The 26,483-nt window shown below is 41.9% G+C and overlaps 1 protein-coding gene across 1 annotated transcript; it reads right to left on the bottom strand.

Annotated features, from left to right (window-relative positions):
• Nucleotides 1-8,257: 8,257 nt before the first annotated feature.
• Nucleotides 8,258-25,533, bottom strand: psmc4 (proteasome 26S subunit, ATPase 4). The gene is made up of 11 exons (XM_038307692.1): nucleotides 25,418-25,533; nucleotides 21,931-22,029; nucleotides 20,216-20,402; nucleotides 16,517-16,663; nucleotides 16,331-16,440; nucleotides 15,651-15,744; nucleotides 13,275-13,442; nucleotides 13,116-13,192; nucleotides 11,062-11,230; nucleotides 8,666-8,721; nucleotides 8,258-8,589 (listed from the first exon to the last, which is right to left on the bottom strand). Exons 1-11 carry the CDS (start codon nucleotides 25,448-25,450, stop codon nucleotides 8,476-8,478), a joined length of 1,254 nt encoding a protein of 417 aa, XP_038163620.1. The 5' UTR covers nucleotides 25,451-25,533; the 3' UTR covers nucleotides 8,258-8,475.
• Between the last annotated feature and the right edge of the window lie 950 nt (nucleotides 25,534-26,483).

Consider the following 26,483-nt stretch of genomic DNA (forward strand, 5'->3'; position numbering starts at 1 on the left):
CAAAGGTTGTTGGACAACTTGAGACCAATAACACTTCTTAACGTTGATTATAAAATATTCTCAGGAGCCATCGCTGCTAGACTTAAAAAAGGCCTGTCTGCAGTTATTAGTGAATCACAATCAGGTTTTTTGAAGGGACGGTCTATTCACAATAATATTAGATTAGTATTAGACTTAATAGAGTATAAAGATATGATACAAAAAGAGGGTTTTATTCTTTTTTTAGATTTTTATAAAGCATTTGACTCCTTGAAACACACATTTATGCTAAAAACTCTACGTCATTTTGGATTTGGCGATAAATTTATTAAAGCAATTGCAATCTTATATAAAGGAATAAATAGTTCGGTTACTTATGGGAGAGGCACTTGCCGTAGGTTTGAGATTAAAAGAGGGATACGACAAGGATGTGGATGCTCCCCCTTACTGTTTATTCTGGTTGCAGAAATTCTTTCTATCCGTATTAAGAACAGTGATATCCAAGGTATTTCAGTGTTGAATAAACAAATTAAAATCAGTCAATTAGCTGACGATACCACTCTGTTTTAAAAAAATGAAGGACAAATTCCATTAGCTCTAGATTTAATAAATCAGTTCTCTGTTTCAGGTTTAAACTTAAATTTAAATAAATGTGAACTATTGCCACTACACAACCCAACAATGCATTCCCTACATAATATTACCATTAAATCAGAGGTTAAATATTTAGGTATAGTTATTTCCAAGAATAGGAACATAAATGAGAATTTGAACTTTGGGAAGAAATTGGATCATTGCAAATCAATTTTAAACAGTTGGTTAAGGAGAGACATTTCTTTATTTGGTAGAGTATTATTGTCCAAAATGGAGGGTCTATCTAGAATAATTTACCCGGCCTCTTCTCTGCCGGTATCAAGGGAGTTAATTAAGAGAACTAATGATATTCTTCTGAAATTCATTTGGAGGAATAGATGCCATTACATTGGAAAAGATGATGTCGTTAAATCATTGGTTGAAGGAGGACTAAATGTTATTGATTTTGATGTAATGAACGGGGTCCTTAAATTAAAATGGCTAAAATGTTTTCTCCAACATAAAGATTCTTTTTGGTTTACGATCCCCAATTTTATCTTTGGAAAAATGGGAGGAATTGATTTCCTTTTACGGTGTGACTTTAGTTGTAATTCATTGCAGATCAAGCTCTCCGCGTTTCATCAGCAAGTACTCTTGTATTGGAAATTGATTTACAAACATAACTTTACTCCACACAACATTCCTATTTGGATCAACAGATATGTAGTGGTCAACAGAAAGTCAGTATTCGAAAGGGAGTGGTATGCCAAAGGCATCTGGTCTGTTAGTCACTTCATGGATTCAGAGGGGAACTTTTTGGATTTTGGTCGTTTTTGTGCCCAGTACAACCTAAATTGTTCCGAAAAATTGTATAACAAACTGTTAAAGTCTATACCTTGTTCTTTTAGATCTCTAATTAAAAATATTTTGTTATACTCTGACATCTCCCCTATACTGAGATCACTGCAGATCGAAGGTATTCAGATCCAGGATATTAGATGTAACAATAAGATGTTGAGGAATTTCCTTTTAAAAGAACTCTTCCCAAATCCAATTAGAAGACATTACATTTTAAAGGACTTTACAACAGATCAGATTATTAAAATAAGAACTAATTACATAACTTACCCTCTGCCACCAAAAGCGAAAGAGATGCAATTCAAAATTATCAATGAAATATATCCAACGAAATAATTTTTGACTTCTAAGTTTAAGTTTGATACAGAATATTGTGTTTTTTGCATGAGAAACGTTGAGAGTTTGGAACATTTATTTTTTTTTGTGAACCAATCTTTAAATTCTGGAAAGATTTCCAATGTTGGCTAATAAGTAAGAATGTTGTTTTGTCACCACTATCTGACACAAGTATTTTATTTGGTTTAGAAAGTGAGAATAAGACTCTTGAATATTTAGGAAATTACCTTATACTGTTGGGAAAATTCTTCATTCACAGATGTAGGTATTTTAAGACTAAACCCACTTTTTGCCATTGGAAAAATGACTTGGATTTATATTATAAGTCTCTGAGATTAACTAATTCCAAACCCGCTGTCAAAGTTTCATCTTTATTAGAAAACTTGAAGTTGATATAATATTGCCCTTTGTTATTATTTTATTACTTTACTTTTGTACAGTTTTGTTATTTTATTTCAGACACAATTCAGGTGTGTAAATGGTGTAATGTTTATGGTGTCTTGTTTCTGTATTATTTCATGGTCTTATTATTTATATACTTACTTGATGATGCTCCATTTTACAAATTGACTTGATCTCTTAAGAAGTTGTTTGAATGGAAATTCATGTACATTTCGCCCTGTCATTGTTTTGTACTTTATAAGATTTGCATTAATAATAAAAAAAAAAATAAAAAAATAAAAAAAAAAGTTCTACTTGAGCATCAGTTTGACAAATCAGGAAATCTTTTAGCAGCAGCATCAAACTGGACAGGATGTCAAAGTGGACTCTGGCTGCTGATTGGTGGAGCTGGTCGGACATCATCTGCTGGGCGGAGCTCCAAGCTTTCTTTCTGAATCGGGCTGTTGTCTGATCACATAATTCTTGTTATTTTACGACTGTATTCTCATAATGTTATGACTTTATTCACAAAATAAAAAATTAAAAATCTCTAGCCTGACCCTAATACTATGGACGCCTGTTTCCGCCACATGAAAGTAAAAAATGCCAAACAGAAAGTCATTATTATGATATTTGACTTCCAAATTTTGTATGGAGTGAGACTTGACCAAAGCGCTTTACACTATATTCAGCCGTTCACGCACACACTGACCCTGAAATCCCACATCCTCCCTGCTAACCGCCCTGCTCCACCTGTGCTAAGCAGAGCCTAGACCAGCGGGAACCAATTAAAAATCATTTGGGTCCAAATAAAGAAAATCATCAAGCAGTAAAGGTTTGGAAACATTTTCAATTATAATCTGTTACTTTAAACAGAATTTGACACTGAAATAAAATGAGGTTTTTACTCATCCGTATTGAAGTTAATTTTAAATAAGAAAATAAAAAAATAAAATAAATTTTTTTTCCATTTTGAAATCTAAAGTTTTTTTTTGAAGTAGAGAACAACAATCGGTCAGTTTGGTTTATAGATAATTTCCTGATTCCCATATTTTCTCAAACACCTGAACTGATGGTTTGTTCTTTTCTTTCTTTTTTCTGTCTTAATGTTGGCAGTGGGCTTTAGGCTGCCGTGATGTCAGAGGTCAGAAACCAGTAAGGAAGACCTGCTTTGGTTACTGGATGTTATGGTTTAAAAGCTGCAGAAGTTCTAGAAACTAAATCCAGATTAAAAGTCAACATTTCACACAGATGATCGTCTTCGAGTCCGAATCAGCAGTAAGTAACTATTTTTCTATTCTTCAGCTTTGGGTTGCCAGCCCAGAAATGACCCCTGACCTCCTACATTTAGAGGCCTAAAGAACAAACCTTCATGCGGAAACTTCTGGTACAGAAACGGTAAATGAGTAGAAATTCATCCAGAATTGTAGAACAATATTCCTTTAGTAGGGTAGAGCAGTAAAGCTTCAGGCCTTACATTTATACTTTAAGCAGTTTCAAAAACTTTTACTGGACTAAAATTCTGAAGTCGATGTTTTTAATCAGTAGAATTTATTCTTGTTCTGTAGTAATAAACATTTATGCTTTTAGCACCTCTGGCTACCAGCGTGCTTAGCGTGAGGCATTACTGAGGAGTCTATAGTTACCCTTCCCTTTAGAAGCCGTGCAGAGATCGGTCCGACCACGATAACTAAGGGAACTTCAGTGTAAATGGTACGCAGAACTGAACCGGACCACGCCAGACCCAACCGAACCGCGCTAACATGGTTCATCAGTAGGGCTCGGAGTGGTTCAGTTCTGGCTCAGTTCTCAGATAACAAAGACTGCATGAGCATCTCCTTACAGTCAGCCTCCCTAATCAGGAAATTTCAGACATTCCTAAAATCCTAGCTTCCCTACCGTGCCGCACGATTTCCAGTGATGATTCTGCTCAGCAGGGTGATGAACCTCAACGTCTGTCGTTGTTTCCTGCGTCTATAAGCCCTGATTAGACGATCGTTTGTCGTATCCACTTCCCAAAAGCCGACTCTGTCCAGTAAATTCACCAAAGGCTGCCTTCTTCTCCTGACTCTCTGCAAACTGCCTGAATGTTACGGGCGCCGCCATGTTGGTTTGCTTGTTTCCCTCTAGAGAGCAGTAATACCGTAGATCGCCATTGCTAGTGTTGGGTTGTAACAGGTCGTAAGGTAGTGGAAATAGGGCCAATGAGTCGATGCAATCAGCTGGTTTTCCTTAGATAGAAAACTCTGAACCAATCTGACTGGATGATCTGGTTGAACTGTTTCTATAAAGTGGCCAGAGGTGACATGATGTGAATTGGAGCTATAGAAATAAACCGAATTGAATTTTTTCCGCTGCAGGTTTGTTGGAGAAATGCGTTGTTACCGGTTACTCCCCCGCCGGGTCTCTGCAGCTCAGACCCAGATGGACAGACTGGTGTCCACCCTGTGGGACAGGATCTTCCCCAGACAGCTCTTTGGGCCGGACCACAGGCTGGACCAGGTCTTTTCCAGGACGCTCCATCAGTCAGAGCTTTTGACCCAGAACATCTGTCCGTACTACTTTGACCAGGTCGCCTGGAGCCTTCCTGCTGCGTCCCTCCGGTTGGTTCTGTTGAAAGACGTTCTGATGATTAGACGTTTGTCTTCGTCCTAAACTCAACCTCCCCTCATGGCTTTAAGGCAGGACAACCTGCAGCTACACCACTTTGAGTCCTGGGCGGACCTGGAGAAGGAGCGGCATCGCAGGAGACTGACCAACCCTGGATCCAGACCAGACAGCGGGGTCTACCTGAGCCGACTCTGTTATCTGCAGGACCTTCAGTGTGAGGGGAGCATGACCACGGAAACGTTCATCCGCCTGATGTACGGCTACAGCGGCTGAACCGCCGCCTCCAGATTCAATAAAACCTGTTTGCTTTTGGACAATCAGAGTGAAATCATTAAGCTCATCATAACAGAGGAGAACTGGGTGAAGACCAGTCTCCATGAAGGCTTGGAGAAGGTCAACCATTCCCTCCCAGACGGCCTGAATCGGCGTCCCTCAGCCTGCCTTGCAGAGATGCAGCACAGCGTCCCTCCAGGAGTAGGAGGGAGTCTACAGACCACCAGAGTTCTGCTGAGGATCGTCTCCTGGAGGACAACATCTGGAGGTCTTCAAGCAGTGGACATCTCAGCATTCAGTCCAACATCAGAGCAGAGACTGAAAACCCTGAGAGCTCCACCTCAGCCTGTACAGGTTAAAGGTCAAAGGTCAGGACCAGTGTGCGAAATACCTTCATAGACTGGTCAGCTTCCTGACAGCCGGGAGGATGAAGTTTTCTGTGAGCGGGCAACAGCCTGAACAGTCAGGCAGTCTATGAAAACACACACAAAGACTGTCTGTCAGTCTGTCTCTTTCACACATGTCCCACTTTAATCCAGTTACTGACGAATGGAACTGGGTTGAATTTGTCCAGAGGATAGGGGTGTAAATAATAATCGTTTTGTATCGATGCATCGATCCAAAAGCCGACGATCCGATGCATCGACACGTCCGCAAGATAATCGATTGTTTTTTTTTTTTTCCCTCCGGTCTATTTTTATCCATTTGCTCCTGGGCGTAACTCTCCTCCCGTGCTGCGGTGCCGCTAAATCTATTTTGCCCTCCTACCGCGCTTCCTGGTTATACTCTTACAGCAGTTTGTTGCAGCAAGCTTCACACAGACATTTTTAAATTATGCTCAATATTGCAGCGTGGTCTGAGCTACACGCTGTGGGTCTAGATACGGCCGAGGCGGTGAGGAAGTGGGGGCGAGTTTAGTCCGACGACGGAGGGACAATGGGGCAAAAAGAGCGGAGATTCAGCTGGAAAAAGGATCCCAGCGTTCTCGCGCTTCTAGCGGGTCAAACTTCACGAGTTGTTTTCCGCAATTTCGGTCATAAAAACAAAACAAGCCGCCCTCCTGTCTGGTGCACTGTTTGCGGTCAGCTACAATCTGGGAGAGGTGCAGCGGAGCGTCTCTCAAGGGGTCGGCGACGTCAACACTCTGGAGCCTTCTTCTTCTTCTTTTTTTTAATGGCGGTTGGCAAACAACTTATAGGTGCATTACCGCCACCGTCCAGAATGGAGTATGGACCAGACAAACTATTATATTCTCCCTAAAATACCCGTTCTTCTTAGAAAATTAAAAATACCCCCAAAAACTACATCCCCAGATGACCTTTGAAACAATTCCCTTATATCTAGTTTACTTTTATTCCTGTCTGACTCTCTACACAACATCTCTCTTTCCTGAGTATATTTATTAAATTCTAAAAAAATATGTTGGACAGTTTCTTTGGAGCGGAGGTATTGCATTGCACTCATTACACTGATATTCTGCAGTATTTTTACAGTATTTTTTGATGCAGCTTTTCTACTTCTGTTATTTGCTGTTGTTTCTAAAGAAAATGCATAATGATATTACAGCTTTCATTGATTTATTTCAAACTTGAAACTTTGTTTAGCCTGTAAGGTGTAAAAAAAAAAAATAATAATAATAAAAAAAAAATTAACCGATTAATCGATTAATCGAATCGAATCGTGGTGTATTCTTAAGTATCGAAAATAATCGAATCGTTGGGTCAGGAAATCGATACTGAATCGAATCGCCATGATGGATGTGATTTACACCCCTACCAGAGGAGGTCCACAAACAGGAGTGAAGACCTGCTGTCTTCACGCAATCTGTTCTGCGTCTGGTTGCTCGTATTATTTATTTATTCATTTTTATTCTTAATGCACCTTTTCCTCCTTGTTTGCACCTTCTTTAATCACTATGCCAATATGTGACCAGTGAATTTCTCCACTATGAGATCAATAAAGCTCATCTAATCTAATCTAACTGCGCGATAGCTAATTAGCATACGCGAGCAGGATTAGCTGGCTCCACTTGGCGAAAAACAGAACATATTTTTGAATAAAGGTTTTGAATTTCAAATACTGGACATGTTGAGCTTAAAAACATTTTGGTGACAAAAAATATTTTATTTTACATTTTTTTGACACAATTTAAGACTCCCTTTAAATTTAGCTTTTGAGGCTTCCAGGGGGTCTTATGGTTTAATCAGGGGGGAGTTGAGTACCCCCCGGACCCCCCCGTATTTCGCACTCTGGTCAGGACCCTGAACTAGCTAAGGAGGACTGAAGGAGAACCAAGATGGCAGCAGGAGAACCAGGAGATGATTGATGATGGACAGAGCAAAACACAGGCGATCAGCAGAAACGCCTTGAGCTCCTGTTAGGCACGGCAGTGGAGGGATGGTGATGTGGGCCTGTTTGGTGTGTGCAGTAAATCCAAGGATTCGTCTCCTTTACTTGCTTTAATCCACCTATGAAAACGCTGCTAACAATTGATCCGATTAATTAATCCGTCCGGGTTTTCATCAACATTCCGAAGTATCGCATTTTTTAGCAGAGTAAAGGTCTAAGGCAGGGGCGTCACACTGGTTCCAGAAAGGGCCATGTAGCTGCAGGTTTTCTTTCCAACCAAGCAATAGCAACCAGACTCCAGTCATCTCATTAGTGAGTTCAGCATCAACATGATGATTGACTGGAGTCTGGTGTGGTATTGCTTGGTGGGAAAGCAATAGCACACAGCTACACAGCTCTTTCTGGAACCAGTTTGAAACCCCTGCTCTAAGGAGAAGGAAGCGTGCTCTAATAGGTTCTCAGGAAACGACCGTCTGCATGACTGATCAACCGTTTCCTCTAAAGCAACAAAATCCACTCCGTACTGAAGACATTTCTCATACAACCTGCTATTTTTATCAAATTTAAAATAAACTGCATCTCGCGTTTAGAAAGGAAATCTTTATTCATTAAAGACAACGGGGCCGAACTAAAACGAGAGTAAATAAAAACAGGAAGTGAGAGGAGCGGTTTCTAAGGAACCATTAGCACTCAGATGTTAAATCATTTATTATTCTGCTCTGGTCTCAGTTTCCAAACATGGCGTGACTCGACCTCTGCTTCCGGCCCGTTCTGGTTGCTACTGGAAACCAGTCTGATTTTCATTTTCTATGTTTGGTATTTAAAATCTAATGAGAGCTGGGTAGAAACGCGGCCTGATTGGAGCCACAGATCAGAAAAAAAAAATCACATCAAATCCTTTCTTTGGAAAACGTCTTTATTTATTATTTTATTAACACCTTGTTTACTGAGCACACAGAAACCAACTATAGCTACAGTCAGGGTCTGATGTTGCAGGAAGCAGCAGAAGTCATGGCTGCGTGTCTGTGGGCGGAGTCAGGCCTGACCAGGTTATAAATCCACTCAGACGAACGGACATAGATCAGCGTCGTCAGACGCCTTTCAGCGCGACGCTCTCTACTTGTAGAACTCGTGCTCCTGCTCGTCCTTCTTGATGACCGTCTTATACGCTTTCTCAAAGTCTTTGGCGAGGACGATGTACCTGTTCTCGCGTACGGCCAGCATGCCGGCCTGAGGAGAGGAGAAACGGATGAACCAGAACCGTCTGAAGGGTTAAAAGCATCAAACGCGCTAAGCGTCGGCTCACCTCCTGGCAGATGGAGTTGATGTCGGCTCCAGAGATCTTATCGGGTCGGGCGACGTCTGCGCAGCAGTTAAAGACAAAACCAAGAAAACATTTACCCCCCCCCGAAACAGGAAACCCCTGACTGGGAATCCCCAGCAGCAGCTGCCTCAGGCCCGCTCGCCTCTCCAGGGTTTTCCCCTCCTGTTGGTGGCGGCTGGAAGTAGATGTTAGCGTTTTTCAGGTCTGTGCTACAAACTGCAGGCAGCAGGATAATAAAAGCCAACATATTCTGCCGGCAGGTTTCTACATTTGAAGTTAATTTAGGCGTTAATAAACTGTTTCAGAGGAGTGATCATAGCGCTCTGCATCAGCAGTGCTGCGTCTGACTCCCTGCCAGCTCCCAGATTAGCTGCTCTCATTGGTCGATGTCCAGCAGCTGCTGCTGGTGAAATATTGAACATTTGAACAAAGTTTCTGGGGGAAATTAGGGCGTACCAAAGCCGTACATTCCGGAAACAGGAGGTAATAGGCACACCTTTCACTACCGATCCGTCCAAATAGATATACATCCAGGTCGCCATAAATAATATAATCCTGATACTAAAAATACTTATTTCCATCCTTAACTTTCTAAAGAATGCTAATAAACATCTTTAAAAATGATTTTATTACTTTTCTGAGACAATTTTAGTGCTTTTCCATTTTCTCTGTTTAACCAGCTTCTCTGACGTCATCATGTGACATGATCAGAGCAGTAAATCTGATTAAACCATGTTTATCTGCATTTTAGATCACGCACTATATACCGTAATGTTAACATGAAAGGAAAACATAAAACTCAAAAAACCTAGATGTATGCTTAAATCCAAAGCTGATAAAGTTAGCTCCTGGACGTAGCGTAGCATCCCATTTCCTGTACAGATCAGGAACAGAGGATAAAATAAAGAATTTTAATGCATTAATTTTCTAAGGAAATACATTAATAACCTTTAACTAGTGTTGCATCGATACCATTATCAGGCAGGGGCCCGGACAAAGCCATGATGGCGATTATTTTACAAAAAAATGGCATTGGTGCAACATTACCTTTAACACATTATAATTTAGTACGGCAACTATTTCCAGGGAGGGAAAAATGGAATTTAGGTGTTTTTAACTAAATAAAATCTGGATGTTTATCTGGATTTGTAAATGAGCTGATGGCGCCGGGTAGTGGCGGCCCGTACGCATGGCGAGCTAAAAGACTGGCTGTGGAGGCGCTGCAGAGACGATGGAGGAACAGAGAAACGATTCCTGCTTCTCGTTAACAGGATTCTGACGCTTCGCACGTCTGACTCCCCGTCCTCCATTCCCATCGTTCCTCATCTACCTTCCCTGGTTCTGATTTTAGCTGTGCAGAAAACTCTGGACTGGAAAGTTAATTATTGTTACATTTAAACTTCCTCACAGTGTGCAGATAAAAAGTTAGAAAAGAAAAAATGGTCGATTATTTTAATGTTTGATATGGATCACCAGAATAAAATCCTATTTATGATGTAGTAACAATTTTATGGCCTATAAAAGACACTGTAACAGTAGTGGTGGTAGTTTTAGTTCATGCTTTCACCACTAGAGGTAGCTGTGGTGCCTTTGTTGCCATAAAGAAGTTCAGCTTTTATTTTTAACTGCAATGAGATTAAAGAAAGACAGATTTATGTAAGATTTATTTAAGTCAGAAGCGCTCTGACTTCCTGCAGAGGATGAGGAGGACAAGCAGGTTCTGCAGCAGCTTCTTCCCCACCGCCATCACACTGATGAACTGATGGATAAATAGGTTTTATTTATAAAAAAAAATAATTAATGTTAGAACTGTAAATATAGTCATAGGTTTGTATTACTGTTTTTTATGCATTTCTTGCCGTTTACAAGGCTGCACTTTAAAACAGATCTAGACAATTTCATTTTTAAACGAAATTTACACGTGTATACAAAATGACAAATAAAATGAATCTAAGTTTAAGGATCTAAGTTTACAGCGACGTCACTTTGCGTTTTTCGTCCATCTAGGCAATAAGTGATGCAAACGGACTCAGCAAGAGCAATTTAGAAGAAAAGCGTTTTTAAGCTGACAGGTTTGTCATCTAGCAGAACAAAGTGCTATCTTTATTATTTTTAGCTTTTTAATTGTATATTTTGTACAAGTAAAGCAAGTAAACTAATTTTGTGTTTATGCTCTATATGTTTCAGTTCTACGGCGTACAGGTGGCGTAAAGCAAGATAGAAGAGCACAGTAAACACCAGTTAAAGGAACTCTGGAGTCGTTGTGTGGATAAACCGGCATAAACACTTTTAAACCAATTACAGCCTTAGTTACTTACTGAAGAATTAAAAGATTTTAAGAGTTTTTCAGGATTTCCAGAAACCCTGAGAAAGGATACAGTCCTCCAGGTCCACCTCCTCCGACAGGTTCATGTTACTGGTGATGGTGGAGAAGATGAGGCGTTTCTGTCTGCGGTCGGGCAGCGGGAACTCGATCTTCCTGTCCAGGCGGCCCGGGCGCAGCAGGGCCGGGTCCAGAGTGTCCGCCCTGTTGGTGGCCATGATGACCTGAGGGAGCAGATCAGGGTGAAACATTTCCTCCATCGTTTCCTCCTGTCCAGATACACTGGACAACAGCAGATCTATTCACTCTATTTCTGTTCGGTAAAGAAAATCAGAAAGTTCCAGTGAGGGATAAATGCAGTCGGTGTGAAAGTTTCCGCTGATGTCGGGTTACAGGATGGAGAGAATCAGAGTAACACCAGGAGGCGCTGAACCTGCGACACCTGAGATCTGCAGACAGGTGAACGATGAGGATGAAACCATCAAACCTCCGGCTGCTTCCCAGCAGGAACTAAACGGACATGAAGCTGCCTTCTGGGATAAACCTTTAAATCCAGACAGAAACCAGCGAGGAGCTGATGGAGGCAGATGATTAGAAAATTAACCCTTTATAGCGCACTCACAGAAATACTTTAAAAAACATCTAAATTTCCATCTAACAGTGTTTCTGGAATCCAAGTTGGACCCATTACCTTTATAACGTTAAAAAAATATATTTTGATGTTAAAAATTAATGTCAGTGTAATAAAAGGAAACGCCCAAATTTATTAGGAAAAATAACTTAAGTGCTTCTAGAAGAAATTGATGAAACACACAGAGAGAAAGAAACGTTTGCTGTTAGAATATAACCTTATATCAGTGTTTGCCAACATTTTTTTTTTTAATCGAACCATAAATTCCTCCCTGGTTCAAACATGTTGATTATTTTCCAAAGATAGAAAATATAACAGATTATAAAATTAAAAACTATCTAATTGCATTAACTTGCACATTTGATAATCAGACATTTCATTATTTTCTATTAGAATAAAAAATAACACATGTTGCCTGGAAAGGGATTAAGTTCTGAAATTAATATAACATCTAATCAAGTTACAAATCTACAAATTGGAGCTAATCTGAATAATTAAACAAATTTAAACTTAACAAAATCAGGACGAGACAATAATATTCTCTCATTTTTAATTTATCATCATCGCTCACTGCTGATAAGGAAAACAGTTTTAGCCTTTTATCCTCGACTGCAGCTGCTTTCGTCTCTCGTGACCTTTGCCCCTGACAGCAGTAGTGCATATATTTGTTTTTGTTGGTTGATAAAATCTTGGTTTATTTTGCATTGGGGTCCTTATAGAGCAAAACTCATCCCAGACCCATTTTATTATCTTTCTTTATCTAGAAAGTAAAATATTAAATGTTTACACATAACCCCTGCAATGGATTGGCTGACCACTAGGGGAGCTAGTAGCCCTAGTTGGGAAACAGACTTAGAGGCATTAATGCCGATACAGGCACTTATATTAGTTAGTTTCTTAATTTATCAACTTTTTAACTTTTCACTTAGATTTTTACCTCTTTTTTCTTAATTAACCTTAACGTTTAGCTGTTCTTCCAACTTAATTTCCCGTAGGTAATCTATCATTCTAGGGCTCATCTAAGATGTACGGCCATGGAGCAGAATCTATGCTGAACGGCCTGAATGAGCGGCGGAGGGGGACTCCATTTGTAAGGAGAATGCAAGTGATCAGGAGCAGCCTATAAAGGGTTAAATGTAGAAAAACTGAATAGAAGCAAATGATTCGGCATAAAGGGTTAAAACAAATGGCTCTGGTACCAGAATCTGCAGTGATAAATATTCTGACTGCGGACGGATGTGATCCAGACTGGGTTAATGATGATGGGATCAGGCTGAGCGACCAGCCATGTTCACCTGCGCTCTAAAATTTTCAGTAAAGGGCGTAGAATGAACGCCCCAACGCATCGCTAGCTAAAAGCTTGGCGCTCCGTCTCTCCCTGCGTTGCTTTGCTCCAGCAGTGTCTTTGGAACGACTGTCTGGAGGAAACCGAGTGGTCAGTGGCTGGCAGTGCGTCCACGTGGGAACAGACCACCCACCTTGACGTTGACGTTCTGGTCGAAGCCGTCCATCTGGTTCAGCAGCTCCAGCAGGATCCGCTGCACTTCCCTGTCAGCTGCAGGGAGAAAGGTCAACCAGGTCAATTAGCCGCGCTGCGTTCAAGGTAATCGGCAGAAAGCGAAGGCCCGGCCGCACACCTCCGGTCTGAGCGTCGAAGCGCTTGGTGGCGATGGCGTCAATCTCGTCGATGAAGATGATGGCAGGAGCGTTTTCCTTGGCCAGCCGGAAGACGTCCCTCACCATCCGAGGACCTTCGCCCAGATACTTCTGGACGAACTCCGAACCCACCACCCGGATGAAGGCCGCTGCACACAAACGGGTCACAGCAAGTTCCAGCCGGTTCCACACTCCATTAACTGGAGAAACTCCTTTGGTTCTACGGAGTCAACTTTGTTACAACATTTTTGCAAAGAACCAGTTTTGTAAATGAAAATATGAAAAAATAATAATAATAAATAAATTAAACTTTGAAAAATGTTATGTAAAATATGTTTTCGCAGATCTGTTTTCTAAATTTTCATATTTTATGTTAAAGCTACAGTGTGTAATAATTACAGGCATATAAAGTCAGAAATTTAATATATTATACATAACTATGTTATTTATCATCACCTATGAGCTCAGCCTTTTAACCATAATATTTGCGTTGCCTTAGAATTCGTTATTTATAATTACATAGGAGCGGGTCTCGCAGCCATGGAGGCAGACATCTTTGCGCTACGGCAGCGCAGAGGCAACAAACTAGCGATTGCGAGATCTCCCATGACGCTCGAAAATAACTACGGCAAGTTGAGAGAGATGAACTGAGACGGTACTGAACAGTAGATGGCAGTATTATGCCTGAGAAGCGTTTAGTCTGCCTGAAACCAAAGAAGAAGAAGAAGCAGGTATACTGCGCCTCAGTAACAAGAAAGGTGAACAAGGCGGCAGGCGTGAGTGACTTTGCAAACTGTTTGGCACTGTGTGGCCAAACATCAGACGAATGGAGGATCATGCCTACTCTGTATCACAACGAAAAGCGGCGGACACCGAACCCCCGTCATCTAAGAAGCGGAAACACGACGAGAATAAACGCAAGAGTGACAAGAAACGACAAAAAACACGGATCAACATTGGCACGGCATTTCCACGATGGAAGTCACTGATGGAGGAAAAAGGTTTTCAAAGTGACGCTCAAGTTGCCAGTTTTCTCTTGGACAGGTAATTAATCCTACACACACAATTGTCTAATATCACTGCAGTTTTTGGAGTACAGGATGCTCAGACCTGTCTAAAACAATAACATGCTGCGTGATGATGCTGTTACTCTCCAGTATACTTATTCAGCAACGTCCCTGACGTTTCACAGGTAATGATTCAGTAATTTTCTGTAAAATAATTTTCTGGATATATACCTCGGTTACTTCTCTCCGGCTCCTTTGGAGATCTTCAAGCCTTTCCTCCTCTGCTCTCACCCCGCTGGCTCCCCTCTCTCGCCTGGCCCTAGCTGCACGCCCACCCCGGCCTCTCTGCCCTCGTCCTCTCCCTCTTCCTCGCGTTGTAACCCCCGTGCCACAAAAATGACTTGGACTCTGTAAACGGGGGATATATATTCTTCCAGCGAACACAATCTCGCTGTTAAACTAATGACTACAATTACTTCGTCTGTTTATATCACCATGCAAAGCAGCTCACCAAGACGTCACAACGATGTAGAAAAAATAACGGGTATATTTATTATCTTAAGTCTACATGAAATCTATACCCTACACAGACTAATGAAATACTATCTGTAAAATTATCTATGTAAACAAACCTCATCACTTGAGAAGGTAGGTGATGCGGACGTCGTGGAAGACATTTTGTCCCGTAACGCTCGCCGTACTGTTGGGGGGGAGAAGGGGTGGGGGGGAGACGTTCATGTTGCTGCGGTCTGTAGTCTGACCGCTAGATGTCGCTGAAAATTACACACTGTAGCTTTAACTTATTTTTTCAAAATGATGTTTATTTTATTTTTAATATTTCCATTTTTTTTCTCTCTTTTTTAGATTTTGTTTTAGATTGCAATTTCCAGATCTTTTTCTCTTCACTGCTGGGGGCGGGCCTTCCTCTGCATTTCTATTGGTCAGCTGGACATTAGCAGCATTTCTATTGGTCAGCTGGACATTCGCATCATTTCTATTGGTCCAGAGCGAGTGTCTGTACGGGGCGAAGGGAAGAGTGATCTGTGAAACCCAGTCTGACTAAGAATATGATTTGGAAAACTCAAACTGAAAAAAAATTTATTAAAATACAATTTGTGAAAAAAAAATAGATAAAAATCAAAAATAACGTTTTATCACTTGATTTAAAAATTGGCTGAGAAAACACAAATTTTCTCCCCAAACCTGTTCTGACTTTAAACTTTCGTTTTTAAAGTTTTTTTTTTTTCCATTTGCAGACATAGTTCTTTGCACCAATAATGGACCAAAGTTGACTCCGTAGCTTCCTTGTAATGAAGGTTCAGAGACGGCGGTGGGGGATGGAGGTCTCACCGGTGGTATGGTGGGCCACCGCCTTGGCCAGCATGGTCTTCCCACAGCCTGGCGGTCCGTACATCAGGACTCCTCTGGGGGGGTCGATTCCGATCTGAGCAGAAATGAGAGAGGCTGGATGAGCTGCTGCCTCCACTGGGTCCTAATGACCTGCGCCTCAAAGACATTCCAGGACTGAAAATACAAACCGTCTTTACGGGATTTAGATCTGAAACTAAAACAGAATGAATAAAAACCAGAAGCAAACAGAAAAGTTTTTATCTGCTCGTTCTGCAGTTTAACAAGAGAAAAAGGGTTAAATCATCCTCCATCCTGAAATCTCCTCCAATCTTCAGATCTCCAGCTCAGCTCTTTATGGCTGAGGTTTGATGACATCATCACCTATAGACCCTGATCCAGAGCAGCGCTAACATGCTAAAGCATCCTGAGCTCAGAGAGGTCCACCAGCAGCCCCCCCATCCCAGAGGAACCGACTCCAGCAGCGTCTAAAAAACTCTTTTATTTTTAGACTCAGTGATCGCGATGAAAATTATTATTTTAAATGTTTTACTGATTAACGCTAAATTGATTAAATCACTGCAAACGTTTTAGTTTTAGGTTTAATTGTTCCTTGCTCACCAGACTTTTCCTTTAGAGGTTAGTCATCAATTTTAAAGAACCATGTGATCCAGTCTCCTGACCTGTTTATAGAGCTCAAAGTGTGTGAGCGGCAGCTCCACAGCCTCCCTGACCTCCTGCTTCTGGATGTCCATGCCTCCGATGTCGGCGTACATCACGTCTGGCTTTTGGTCTGCAGAAACGAACACAGAGAGCTTATAGAGCAGCAGTGCACCGGGGCGGGCCCTCCAGGGAGGACGGCGGCGTACCTGAAGTCAGCATCATGATGCTGCTGTCGGCCTCTGGAGGAAGGACGTCCACCAGAGCATTGCTGTGTTTGTGCAGAGCCACCGAGGCGTTGGGCTTCAGCAGTTCTCTGTCGATGGTGCTCAGGATTCGCACGTAGTAGTTGGACCCTGGAGGGAGGAAACCAGCGTGAACGGACGAGCTGAGGGGCTGCAGAGCCAACATTTATCACATGTTCACAAGTCAGTGTTTGCAAGTCTCAAGTCTTGAGTGCGTCTGTCGCACAATAATTTCTAATCTCATGTTTAATTAACCTCTTTAAATCCACCTATTGGAAGCCATCCTGGCTTTTTTACATACCCAGATAGATCTCTCCTCACCACAGATAGAACATTTTTTAAACTGGGCTTATTGATTGTGGTCGGAAAATTTAGATTTCTCTTATTTCATTTATTAATTTATCCTATTTACTCATAAAAGTTTTCATTAAGTCTGTTTCACGGCCACACCATTCTCCTGCATGAGTGTTTGTAGAGCAGACATAGCTTCCTCCCATAGCAAAGCAGATTCTTTCTCAGGTTTATTCATAACATTTTATCGTTTAACCAAAGTGTCTGTAATTTGTTTTGACTCTGACTATTTTCCATTATTGTTAGGAAGGAGAAACGAACGCTGCTGGATCAGAACAGGGCTGATAACCAAGCAATAAGACCCGTATGATGAACTGTTCTCTATTTGCAAAGATAAAATTAAGTCCTGACTGAGTGAAATCCATCGATATCTATGGAGTGATTTTTCTGCCAAAAGGTTGCGTACACACATAAAGCATGTTTCACACAAACAAATCTTATTGTTCACAAATAAAACTTATGTTACAAACTCTCCTCTACAGGTGCTGGTCATAAAATTAGAATATCATGAAAAAGTAGATTGATTTCAGTAATTCCATTTAAAAAGTGAAACTTGTATATTATATTCATACATTACATACAAACTCATATATTTCAGATGTTTATTTTGTTTAATTTTGATGATTACAAATGACAACAAATGAAAATCTCAAATTCATCATATCAGAAAATTAGAATATTGTGAAAAGGTTCAAAATTGATGGCCCCTGGTGCCACACTCTAATCAGCTAATTAACTCAAACCACCTGCAAAAGCCTTTAAATGGTCTTTCAGTCTAGTTCTACAGGCTACACAATCATGGGGAAGACTGCTGACTTGACAGTTGTCCAAAAGACGACCATCGACACCTTGCACAAGGAGGGCAAGACACAAAAGGTCATCGCTAAAGAGGCTGGCTGTTCACAGAGCTCAGTGTCCAAGCACATTAATAGAGAGGCGAAGGGAAGGAAAAGATGTGGTCGAAAAAAGTGTACAAGCAAGAGAGATAACCGCACCCTGGAGAGGATTGTGAAACAAAACCCCTTCAAAAATGTGGGGGAGATTCACAAAGAGTGGACTGCAGCTGGAGTGAGTGCTTCAAGAACCACCACACACAGACGTATGAAAGACATGGGTTTCTGCTGTCGCATTCCTTGTGTCAAGCCACTCTTGAACCACAGACAGCGTCAGAAGCGTCTTGCCTGGGCTAAAGAGAAACAGGACTGGACTGCTGGTGAGTGGTCCAAAGTCATGTTCTCTGATGAAAGTAAATTTTGCATTTCCTTTGGAAATCAAGGTCCCAGAGTCTGGAGGAAAAGAAGAGAGGCACTTCATCCACGTTGCTTGAAGTCCAGTGTAAAGTTTCCACAGTCAGTGATGGTTTGGGGTGCCATGTCATCTGCTGGTGTTGGTCCATTGTGTTTTCTGAGGTCCAGGGTCAACGCAGCCACATACCAGGAAGTTTTAGAGCACTTCATGCTTCCTGCAGCTGACCAACTTTTTGGAGATGCAGATTTCATTTTCCAACAGGACTTGGCACCTGCACACAGTGCCAAAGCTACCAGTACCTGGTTGAAGGACCATGGTATCCCTGTTCTTAATTGGCCAGCAAACTCTCCTGACCTTAACCCCATAGAAAATCTATGGGGTATTGTGAAGAAGAAGATGCAATACACCAGACCCAACAATTCAGAAGAGCTAAAAGCCACTATTAGAGCAACCTGGGCTATCATAACACCTGAGCAGTGCCACAGACTGATCGACTCCATGCCACGCCGCATTGCTGCAGTAATACAGGCCAAAGGAGGCCCAACTAAATACTGAGTGCTGTACATGCTCATACTTTTCATGTTCATACTTTTCAGTTGGCCAACATTTCTATAAATCCTTTGTTTTTATTGGTCTTCAGTAATATTCTAATTTTCTGATATGATGAATTTGAGATTTTCATTTGTTGTCATTTGTAATCATCAAAATTAAACAAAATAAACATCTGAAATATATGAGTTTGTATGTAATGTATGAATATAATATACAAGTTTCACTTTTTAAATGGAATTACTGAAATCAATCTACTTTTTCATGATATTCTAATTTTATGACCAGCACCTGTAATGTCACACAAATAAAACTTTTTTCAAACTGTCCTTAAATGTTGCACACACACAAAAACACACTGTTTTACAAACCAGACTAACATTGCACTGAAAATATCATTTGTAAATTAACCATCCGATGATACCGTTCGCCCCCCCCCCATGTTAGACCGGGGGGGACGGTATCTGACAGGCCCCATCAGATACCGTTCACCCTGAAATTAATAACTGGGGATGTTTGATTCTGAAATCCTGTATGTTTGGGATCGATTTGTCCCGATTTCTCCCTTTCTAACTTTCTTCCCTTTCATACAGGCTTGCGCGGTAAATCGTGCCGCCTGCGCGGCGCGGAGATGCAGGGGAAACCACGTATCAGACGGGAAAACGCAGGTCGACGTAACACCGGCACGTTTCAGTTGTTTTGATTGTATGGCGCCTCCTGCTGTTAGTTAGTCAGAATGACAATTCTCCATGTATCTCATGAATTTTGGCAGAAACTTACCAACTTGCACTGAAAATACAACTTACAAATTGTATTTTCAGTGCAATGTTAGATAGAGTCTGGTTTGTAAAACTAATTTTTGTTTGTGTGCAACATTTACAGACATTTTGAAAAAAGTTTTATTTGTGTGACATTAGAGGAGAGTTTGTAACAACTTTTATTTGTGAGTGATAAGTGAGTGATTTGTGTGCGCGCAACATGCATATTTGTACACAACGTTTTGTCAGAAAAATCACCCCATAGATCTCCGTTTATTTAACTAGGGTAAATAGTTGAATACTTTTTTCCCACTACATTGATCACTAATAGTGGGAGGTCATATGAAGTAATAAAGTCCTGTATTATTATTACTTCCTGATATTCTTATGTGTGGGATGTCCCTGACTGAACACTGGTCCTCCTTTAGTCCAAAAGGACTCCATGCTGATCCGTCTCCATTTGGCAGATTTTTTGCTTTACTGAATTTAAAGAACATGCGTTCTAGCAAACATTTCCCAATTCTCCTGAGTTGTCCCCGACAGAGCGCTATGATCACTCCTCTGAAACAGTTTATTAACTCCTAAATTAAACCCCCAAGAGGCGAGCAGGCCTGAGGCAGCTGCGGCTGATCATCATCAGGTTTCTTTAGGACGACGGTGAGAGAGCTGCTCATTGGGTCCCTACTGGTGGCGTCCAGAGTCAAAGACTGGGAACCCTTTTACCTGTGAGGTGAAAGCAGACGGCGTGCCCAGCTACCTGTGGTGGAGCCAACGATGGCGGTGTTCTGGTCCACAGCCTCCAGGAACTGGCCGATGACCAGAGGGATGCTCTGTATCCTCTTCACCTCCTCCTGAGCGTGAAGGAACTCCTTCTTCAGGTTCTTCTGCTCATCCTTGATGTACTCCTCCTGCACCTCCAGGAACTCCAGCTCCTGCTGCAGCTTCTGTAAACAAACCCAGGATCAGCGGCAGACCTAACTAAGATCAGCAGAACCTCAGGACTGGCTTCTAGTTTCAATCAAAACATACAGTTTCTGGTAGCGCTGGGCGATAAATCATATTTATTTGATTAATTTCTGTTCTTAAAAGTCCAGGATTTGAAATTTTGCTCAATTATAAAATCCAGTAAGTCTCTTCTTCTGCATTTTTTACCTGCGTGTTGCTTCCTCCGCCACTTTCCTCCTTTCGCCCGATAGCATTCTGGTTTACTGACGCCATGGCCGCTGCTCTATCAGAGGAACAGGTACCAAGAAAAGAGACTCGCGTTTCCTCCATTATTTGGAAGTGGTTCGGCCGATGTGGAGCAGACTACAGTCGTGGACAACTAAAGCCGGGCTTACGCTGTACGATTTTTTGCCCTCATCAGGCTGATTTTCCAGTCGTGCAAGAATTTATTTCCATCAGCCTGATGAGGGTCAAACAGAGCGGGGATCCAGGTGGAAAAAGGGTCCCAGCGTTCTCGCGCACCTCGCTCTTCTAGCTGCTCGTTTTCAACATGGCGGTCAGACAAACAAAACAAGCCGGTAAGAAACCAAACAGGAAGAACGCATAGAGTAGAGCGGATGTAGATCTGACCAATCAGAGGCCTCCGGTCTGCGGTCACCTACGATTCTGGACAGGTGCAGCATATCTGCGTTAACTGCGACACACGCAGACGACCTGATTTCTGAGCATAAACCAGATTTAAGGCGCCCCACAGAGTGCGAGCAGCACTCACAGCTTTGGGTGTGCAGCGTCGGGCCGAGACGAGTACGACCAGAACTAGAAAAGACCACAAACCCAGGCCGCCTCATTTTCCAGAGCTGTACTTCAGGTGCGCGGTGGAAGCAGACGGTCGACGCATCATATAGGGATGGACATGGCGCCCATTAAAACCGTAGAGTAGCCCGGCTTCCTTCACGTGATTAAAGCGTGTCATCCGATATACGACCCACTGAGCTGCAGATACTTTACGGAGGCTGCGCTACTAAAGCTGTAGAAGGAAACGTGAAAAGCTCTCTGGGAAAAGCTGGACTCTGCTCTGTTTTTAGAGCTACTGCCGACCGTTGGTCCCGTCGGTCTCTTCAGAGTTCACTTGCATTATATCGACCTGAACTGGGCTCCCAGGAGCCGCTGCTTACAGACCACCATAGATATCAGGCTGTGTCTTTCCTCAGCCAAATAGAAGTAACCTTGAACTGGTCTCTATACTGGAGTTATGTGGGGAGGAGGGAGGGGGGCGACGGAGAGAAGTTTCCTCCTCACTCTAGACAAGGACGAAAAATAGAAACTTGCCCTTTCAAGGCTTTAAGACTCCCTAAAGCTGTGAAAGGCAGAGACGGCTGCTTTAAAATGTTTTTATCGGACTAGTGAAAAATGTCCGTCTTTGATGAACTGAAGTCCCAATTTTCATGTGAGAAATCTCTTTATATGCAGGCAGGAAAGTAAAGTCCTGAAGGTAAACTTAACTCAGACATAAAGAAAACCTGGAACCTTGTATCTGCTGTAGAGGTCCTCCAGATCCTCTGGGTCCGGTGCCAGGAAGGACAGAGCAGTCTGAGGTCTGGAGCTCAGGACTGAGGGCGCCTCCTCCTGGAAGGATGAAAATACAAACACTGAATAACACTCCTTTTCCTCTCCTCCTCCCATATCTTTGGGAAATAAAGAGCAACTATTGGCAAATAAAAATCATTATGTGAATGTCGCATATTAGGAATGTCCTTAATCCAGTAATTTTAGACTTGGACAGATTTACTTGTCATTTTGTTTACAGTGTAAAACAAAAAGAAACTTCCTTTAGAACAGCTCTCTGAACAATTTCATTTTTTTAAAGTGCAGCCTTGAAAAATAGTAAAAAAAAATATCTATAAAAACAGTAATATAAACATATGACTGTAAATTTACAGTTCTAACAAGTAATCTGTAATATTTTACATTAGAACAGGAGAGTCTACACTCATCTTTTCAGTAAGTCTTAGTTTTTATGTCCTGCTATCAGTCAGTTTCCATCCTCTTATATCGGTAATGAAAAATGATCTCTCAGGAGGCTGGTGTTCTCTGCCTCTATTGTCGATGCAGCTGCCCGTAGCTGTGGCCGTAAGGTTTGCGGTGCCTGTCGTGGTGGCAATCATCGAACCCGGTGGTGGACACAGATGGTAAGGGATGCTGTCAAGCTGAAGAAGGAGTCTTATCGAGCCTGGCTGGCCTGTGGGACTCCTGAAGCAGCAAGCAGGTACCGTGAGGCCAAGCGTGTCGCGGCCCGGGCGGTTGCAGAGGTAAAATCTCGGGCCTGGGAGGAGTTCGGAGAGGCCATGGAAAAAGACTATCGGTCGGCCTCAAAGCGATTCTGGCAAACCGCCTGGCGCCTCCGGAGGGGAAAGCAGTGCTTCACTAACACTGTTTTCAGGGGGAGTGGGGAGCTGCTGACCTTAGAGGAGGATATTGTCGGACGGTGGAAGGAATACTTTGAGGATCTCCTCAACCCGACAGACACGCCTTCCGTGGGGGAAGAAGAGACGGGGTGCTTGGGGCTGGATTCGTTCATCACCCAAATCAAAAAACTCCAGGAGTATGGAGTCAGGGGCCCTTTATTAGGGGCCATCCGTTCTCTGTACAAGCGGAGCAGGAGTCTGGTTCTCATTGCCGGCATTAAGTCGGACCTGTTCCCGGTGCATGTTGGACTCCGACAGGGCTGCCCTCTGTCACCGGTCCTGTTCATAACTTTTATGGACAGAATTTCTAGGCGCAGCCAAGGACCGGAGGGGGTCTGGTTTGAGGACCAGCGGATCTCGTCCCTGCTTTTTGCGGATGACGTAGTTCTGCTGGCTCCCTCCTGCCAAGACCTACAGCGTTCGCTGGGGCGGTTCGCAGCCGAGTGTGAAGCGGCCGGGATGAGAATCAGCTCCTCCAAGTCCGAGGCCATGGTTCTCGACCGGAAAAAGGTGGCTTGTCCCCTTCAGGTTGGAAGAGAGTCCCTGCCTCAAGTGGAGGAGTTCAAGTATCTTGGGGTCCTGTTCACGAGTGAGGGAAGAATGGAGCGGGAGATCGATAGACAGATCGGTGCAGCTGCTGCAATAATGCGGACGCTGCACCGGTCTGGCAGGGTGGCTGGGCTCTCCCTTAGAGATAGGGTGAGGAGCTCGGTCATTCGGGAGAGGCTCAGTGTAGAGCCGGTTCTCCTCCACATCAACAGGAGTCGGTTGAGGTGGCTCGGACATCTTCTTCGGATGCCCCCTGGACGCCTCCCTCGGGAGGTGTTCCAGACACGTCCCACCGGGAGGAGGCCCAGGGGACGACCCAGGACACGCTGGAGAGACTATGTCTCTCGGCTGGCCTGGGAGCGCCTAGGGCTTCCCCCAGCAGAGCTGGAGGAGGTGTCAGCGGAGAGGGAAGTCTGGGAGTCTCTGCTTAGTCTGCTGCCCCCGCGACCCGGTTCCGGATAAAGCGGGAGACGACGAGTACGAGTAAAATGATAAATACTCACTATGAGTTGGAAAACTGTGTTTGGTGACTGACTTTAATTTCTGTCAGGCTGAAGGGACAGATGTTGGTAAAAAGACAGATTCTCTTGGCGTTTAAAATAACACAAAACAGCTTAAAAAGGACCTTGTTTATTTATTTATTTATTTTATAATTTTGTAAAGAGCAGCTGCTGATTAAACTGGATGTTTAACAGTGACATGATTATAGGAGCTGTTATTAGCCAGAAATCGATCAGCAGCGCAGTGAAAATTGTTCCATCCTCCATTTCCGCCTCTCTGGCTTCAATGCACCTCCAGATAAAAGGGGAACAGAATTCCATAAAACACCGGGACACAGATGACTGCTCCGTCAGTCAGAGCTTCACATCCCACATGGGGACAACTTCTTCTTTTGCACGGTAATGCTACAGGCCGCTTTCCTGCGCATGCTGCCACTATCTGGTGAATTCCAGTACTGCACATTTTATAGCGGAAACATCCGGGGCTGTAGCCACCCCCTAGATCCGCCACTGGTTGTGGTTAACATTTAGGGCCCCTAACAACATGCTTTATTTATCCCACTACTGTTTGAGAGTATTTCATTTTATCACAAACATTTAATCTTGTACCAAATATTTAAACAACCAAAAAGCTCTGGGGAAAAAATGGAATGATGCCTAAACCAGAAGATTATTTATATTTTATTATACAAGATAAAGTAACAAAGTCTTTGATATTCCGTTTATTTTTGGAGTATCGATTCACACCAAATGTCCTCAAAATACAATTCCTTAAAAAAAATATATATATATATATATTTTTTTTTCTGACAGAGATATGAATAGAAAAGAAGGAAGGAAATCTCGCTGCATAAAACTAAAACTGATCCAGGGTCAGATGAGGCTCATAGAGCAGTAAATAGATCCACCTGCTATTTATCTATTTACATTTTTATTTATCTCTAGATATTATTTACAGTTCTATACTTTCAATCAGCTAAATAAGCTCATATTGCTTCCTATTTAGAAGTTTTTCATAACATTTATTATCTCCAGTATATTATTATTATCAGGTTATCAGGGACTCCAATGTTTCATGCAGATTCTACTGGAACCAGGATCCCAGCTTAGAAACAAAGCTAATGGCTAACAAGCTACTAGCTTTAGCAACTGAAACTGATTAGCGATAACATCCTAGCACCGAGCCGGCAAACAACGAAAAACGACTAAAGGCATTTCATACGAAGCATGTTAGCGAATTTCAAGTTCAAATTCGTCACTAAGATGCGAAACATCGCAATTATTCGTCTTCAAAGGCGATGCTAATGCTAATGCTAGCAGCAGCCGCACCGAGCGCAGAATGAATTGGCAGGTTTCTGCTTCAGCAGCTTAAACGAGACAAAATAATTACGAAAAAAAACATTGAATTTCTCTAACGAAGAAACTAAAAACTATAAAAATCATCTAAATACGGCGTTTGAAACTAAACTAAAAAAACTAAAAGATAAGAAATATTCTTACCGGGCTCTTCTCAACAGCAACGGAGTCCTCCATGATAAACTTCTCTAGTGCGACGCATTAACAGAAGGGTTTATGGGTAATGGAGTTCTTTATTTTCTTCTTCTGTATTGTTTTTCTTGAGGTCAGCAGAAATCTATAAACGTTTGCATTACCGCCACCGCCTGGTATGGACTGTAATTCATGCTTTATACTTAAATTCTATTAAACAGTTTAATTTTCTAAGAAATAAAGTGAAATAATAATTATATATTCCTGTTCATTGAGCTTCTTTTAAATGCATCTTCTATATTAAAGCTCTCTTTATTTCTTTGATCTCCTCATGAACATCTTCTATTGATTCCTTCTCCAGAATATTCGCTCCTCTCTGTAACCTGCTTTTTATTTGAAACAGTGACGAATTAAGTCCTGAACGTCTAAATCTTAATCTAGTAATTAATATTTCTCCTTTTCTATTTTTTTAGACTTAGACTGATTTATTTCATCATTTTGTATTCACAAGTGTAAACAAAAAGAATTAATAATTTAAACCAGCTCTAGAAAATTTCATTTTTTAAAGTGCAGCCTTGAAAACAGTAATAAATACAATAGTAATATAAACATATGACTGTATATTTACAGTTCTAACATAATTTTTTTTATTTTATTTATTTATTTTATAAGCAGCCTAAACAATTGTTGTTCTTTACTTAAAAAAAAACACTTAAGTTTTTAAAAGGAAAAAACGTTCTTTTTTTTTTTTCTTTTTTTTATTAAATGTATAACATGGATGCATAACAATCTGCATTTTATTCCAGCGTTAAATTCTGTTTAAAGTAACAGATCATTCAAAATGTCTCCAGATCTTTACTGGTTGATGATTTTCTTTATTCAGACCCGCTGGTTTTTAATTGGTTCCCCTGGTTTAATGTTTCTAAATATCTATTTCCCGTCATGTGCTCCATCCAATGCAGATCATTGGCTCCGCCCACATCTAGTGAAAACTAGTGTGATTGGATGAGTCATAGAAGGCAAACACTCATTGGTTAGCTAAAGGAAATCATCAGAAGCAAGCAGGTGTTCTTCAAAC

Source organism: Cyprinodon tularosa, unplaced genomic scaffold (assembly GCF_016077235.1).
Source record: "Cyprinodon tularosa strain WSP-4 unplaced genomic scaffold, ASM1607723v1 ctg618, whole genome shotgun sequence".
NCBI classification, from domain to species: Eukaryota; Metazoa; Chordata; class Actinopteri; order Cyprinodontiformes; family Cyprinodontidae; genus Cyprinodon; species Cyprinodon tularosa.

Coding starts and splice junctions, on each gene's coding strand:
- psmc4 (XM_038307692.1), bottom strand. CDS start 25,450: ATGGAGGACTCCGTTGCTGTTGAGAAGAGCCCG. Junction 22,030..25,417: donor TTGCTGTTGAGAAGAGCCCG/GTAAGAATATTT, acceptor TCATCCTTCCAG/GAGGAGGCGCCCTCAGTCCT. Junction 15,745..16,330: donor ACTTTGAGCTCTATAAACAG/GTCAGGAGACTG, acceptor ATTTCTGCTCAG/ATCGGAATCGACCCCCCCAG.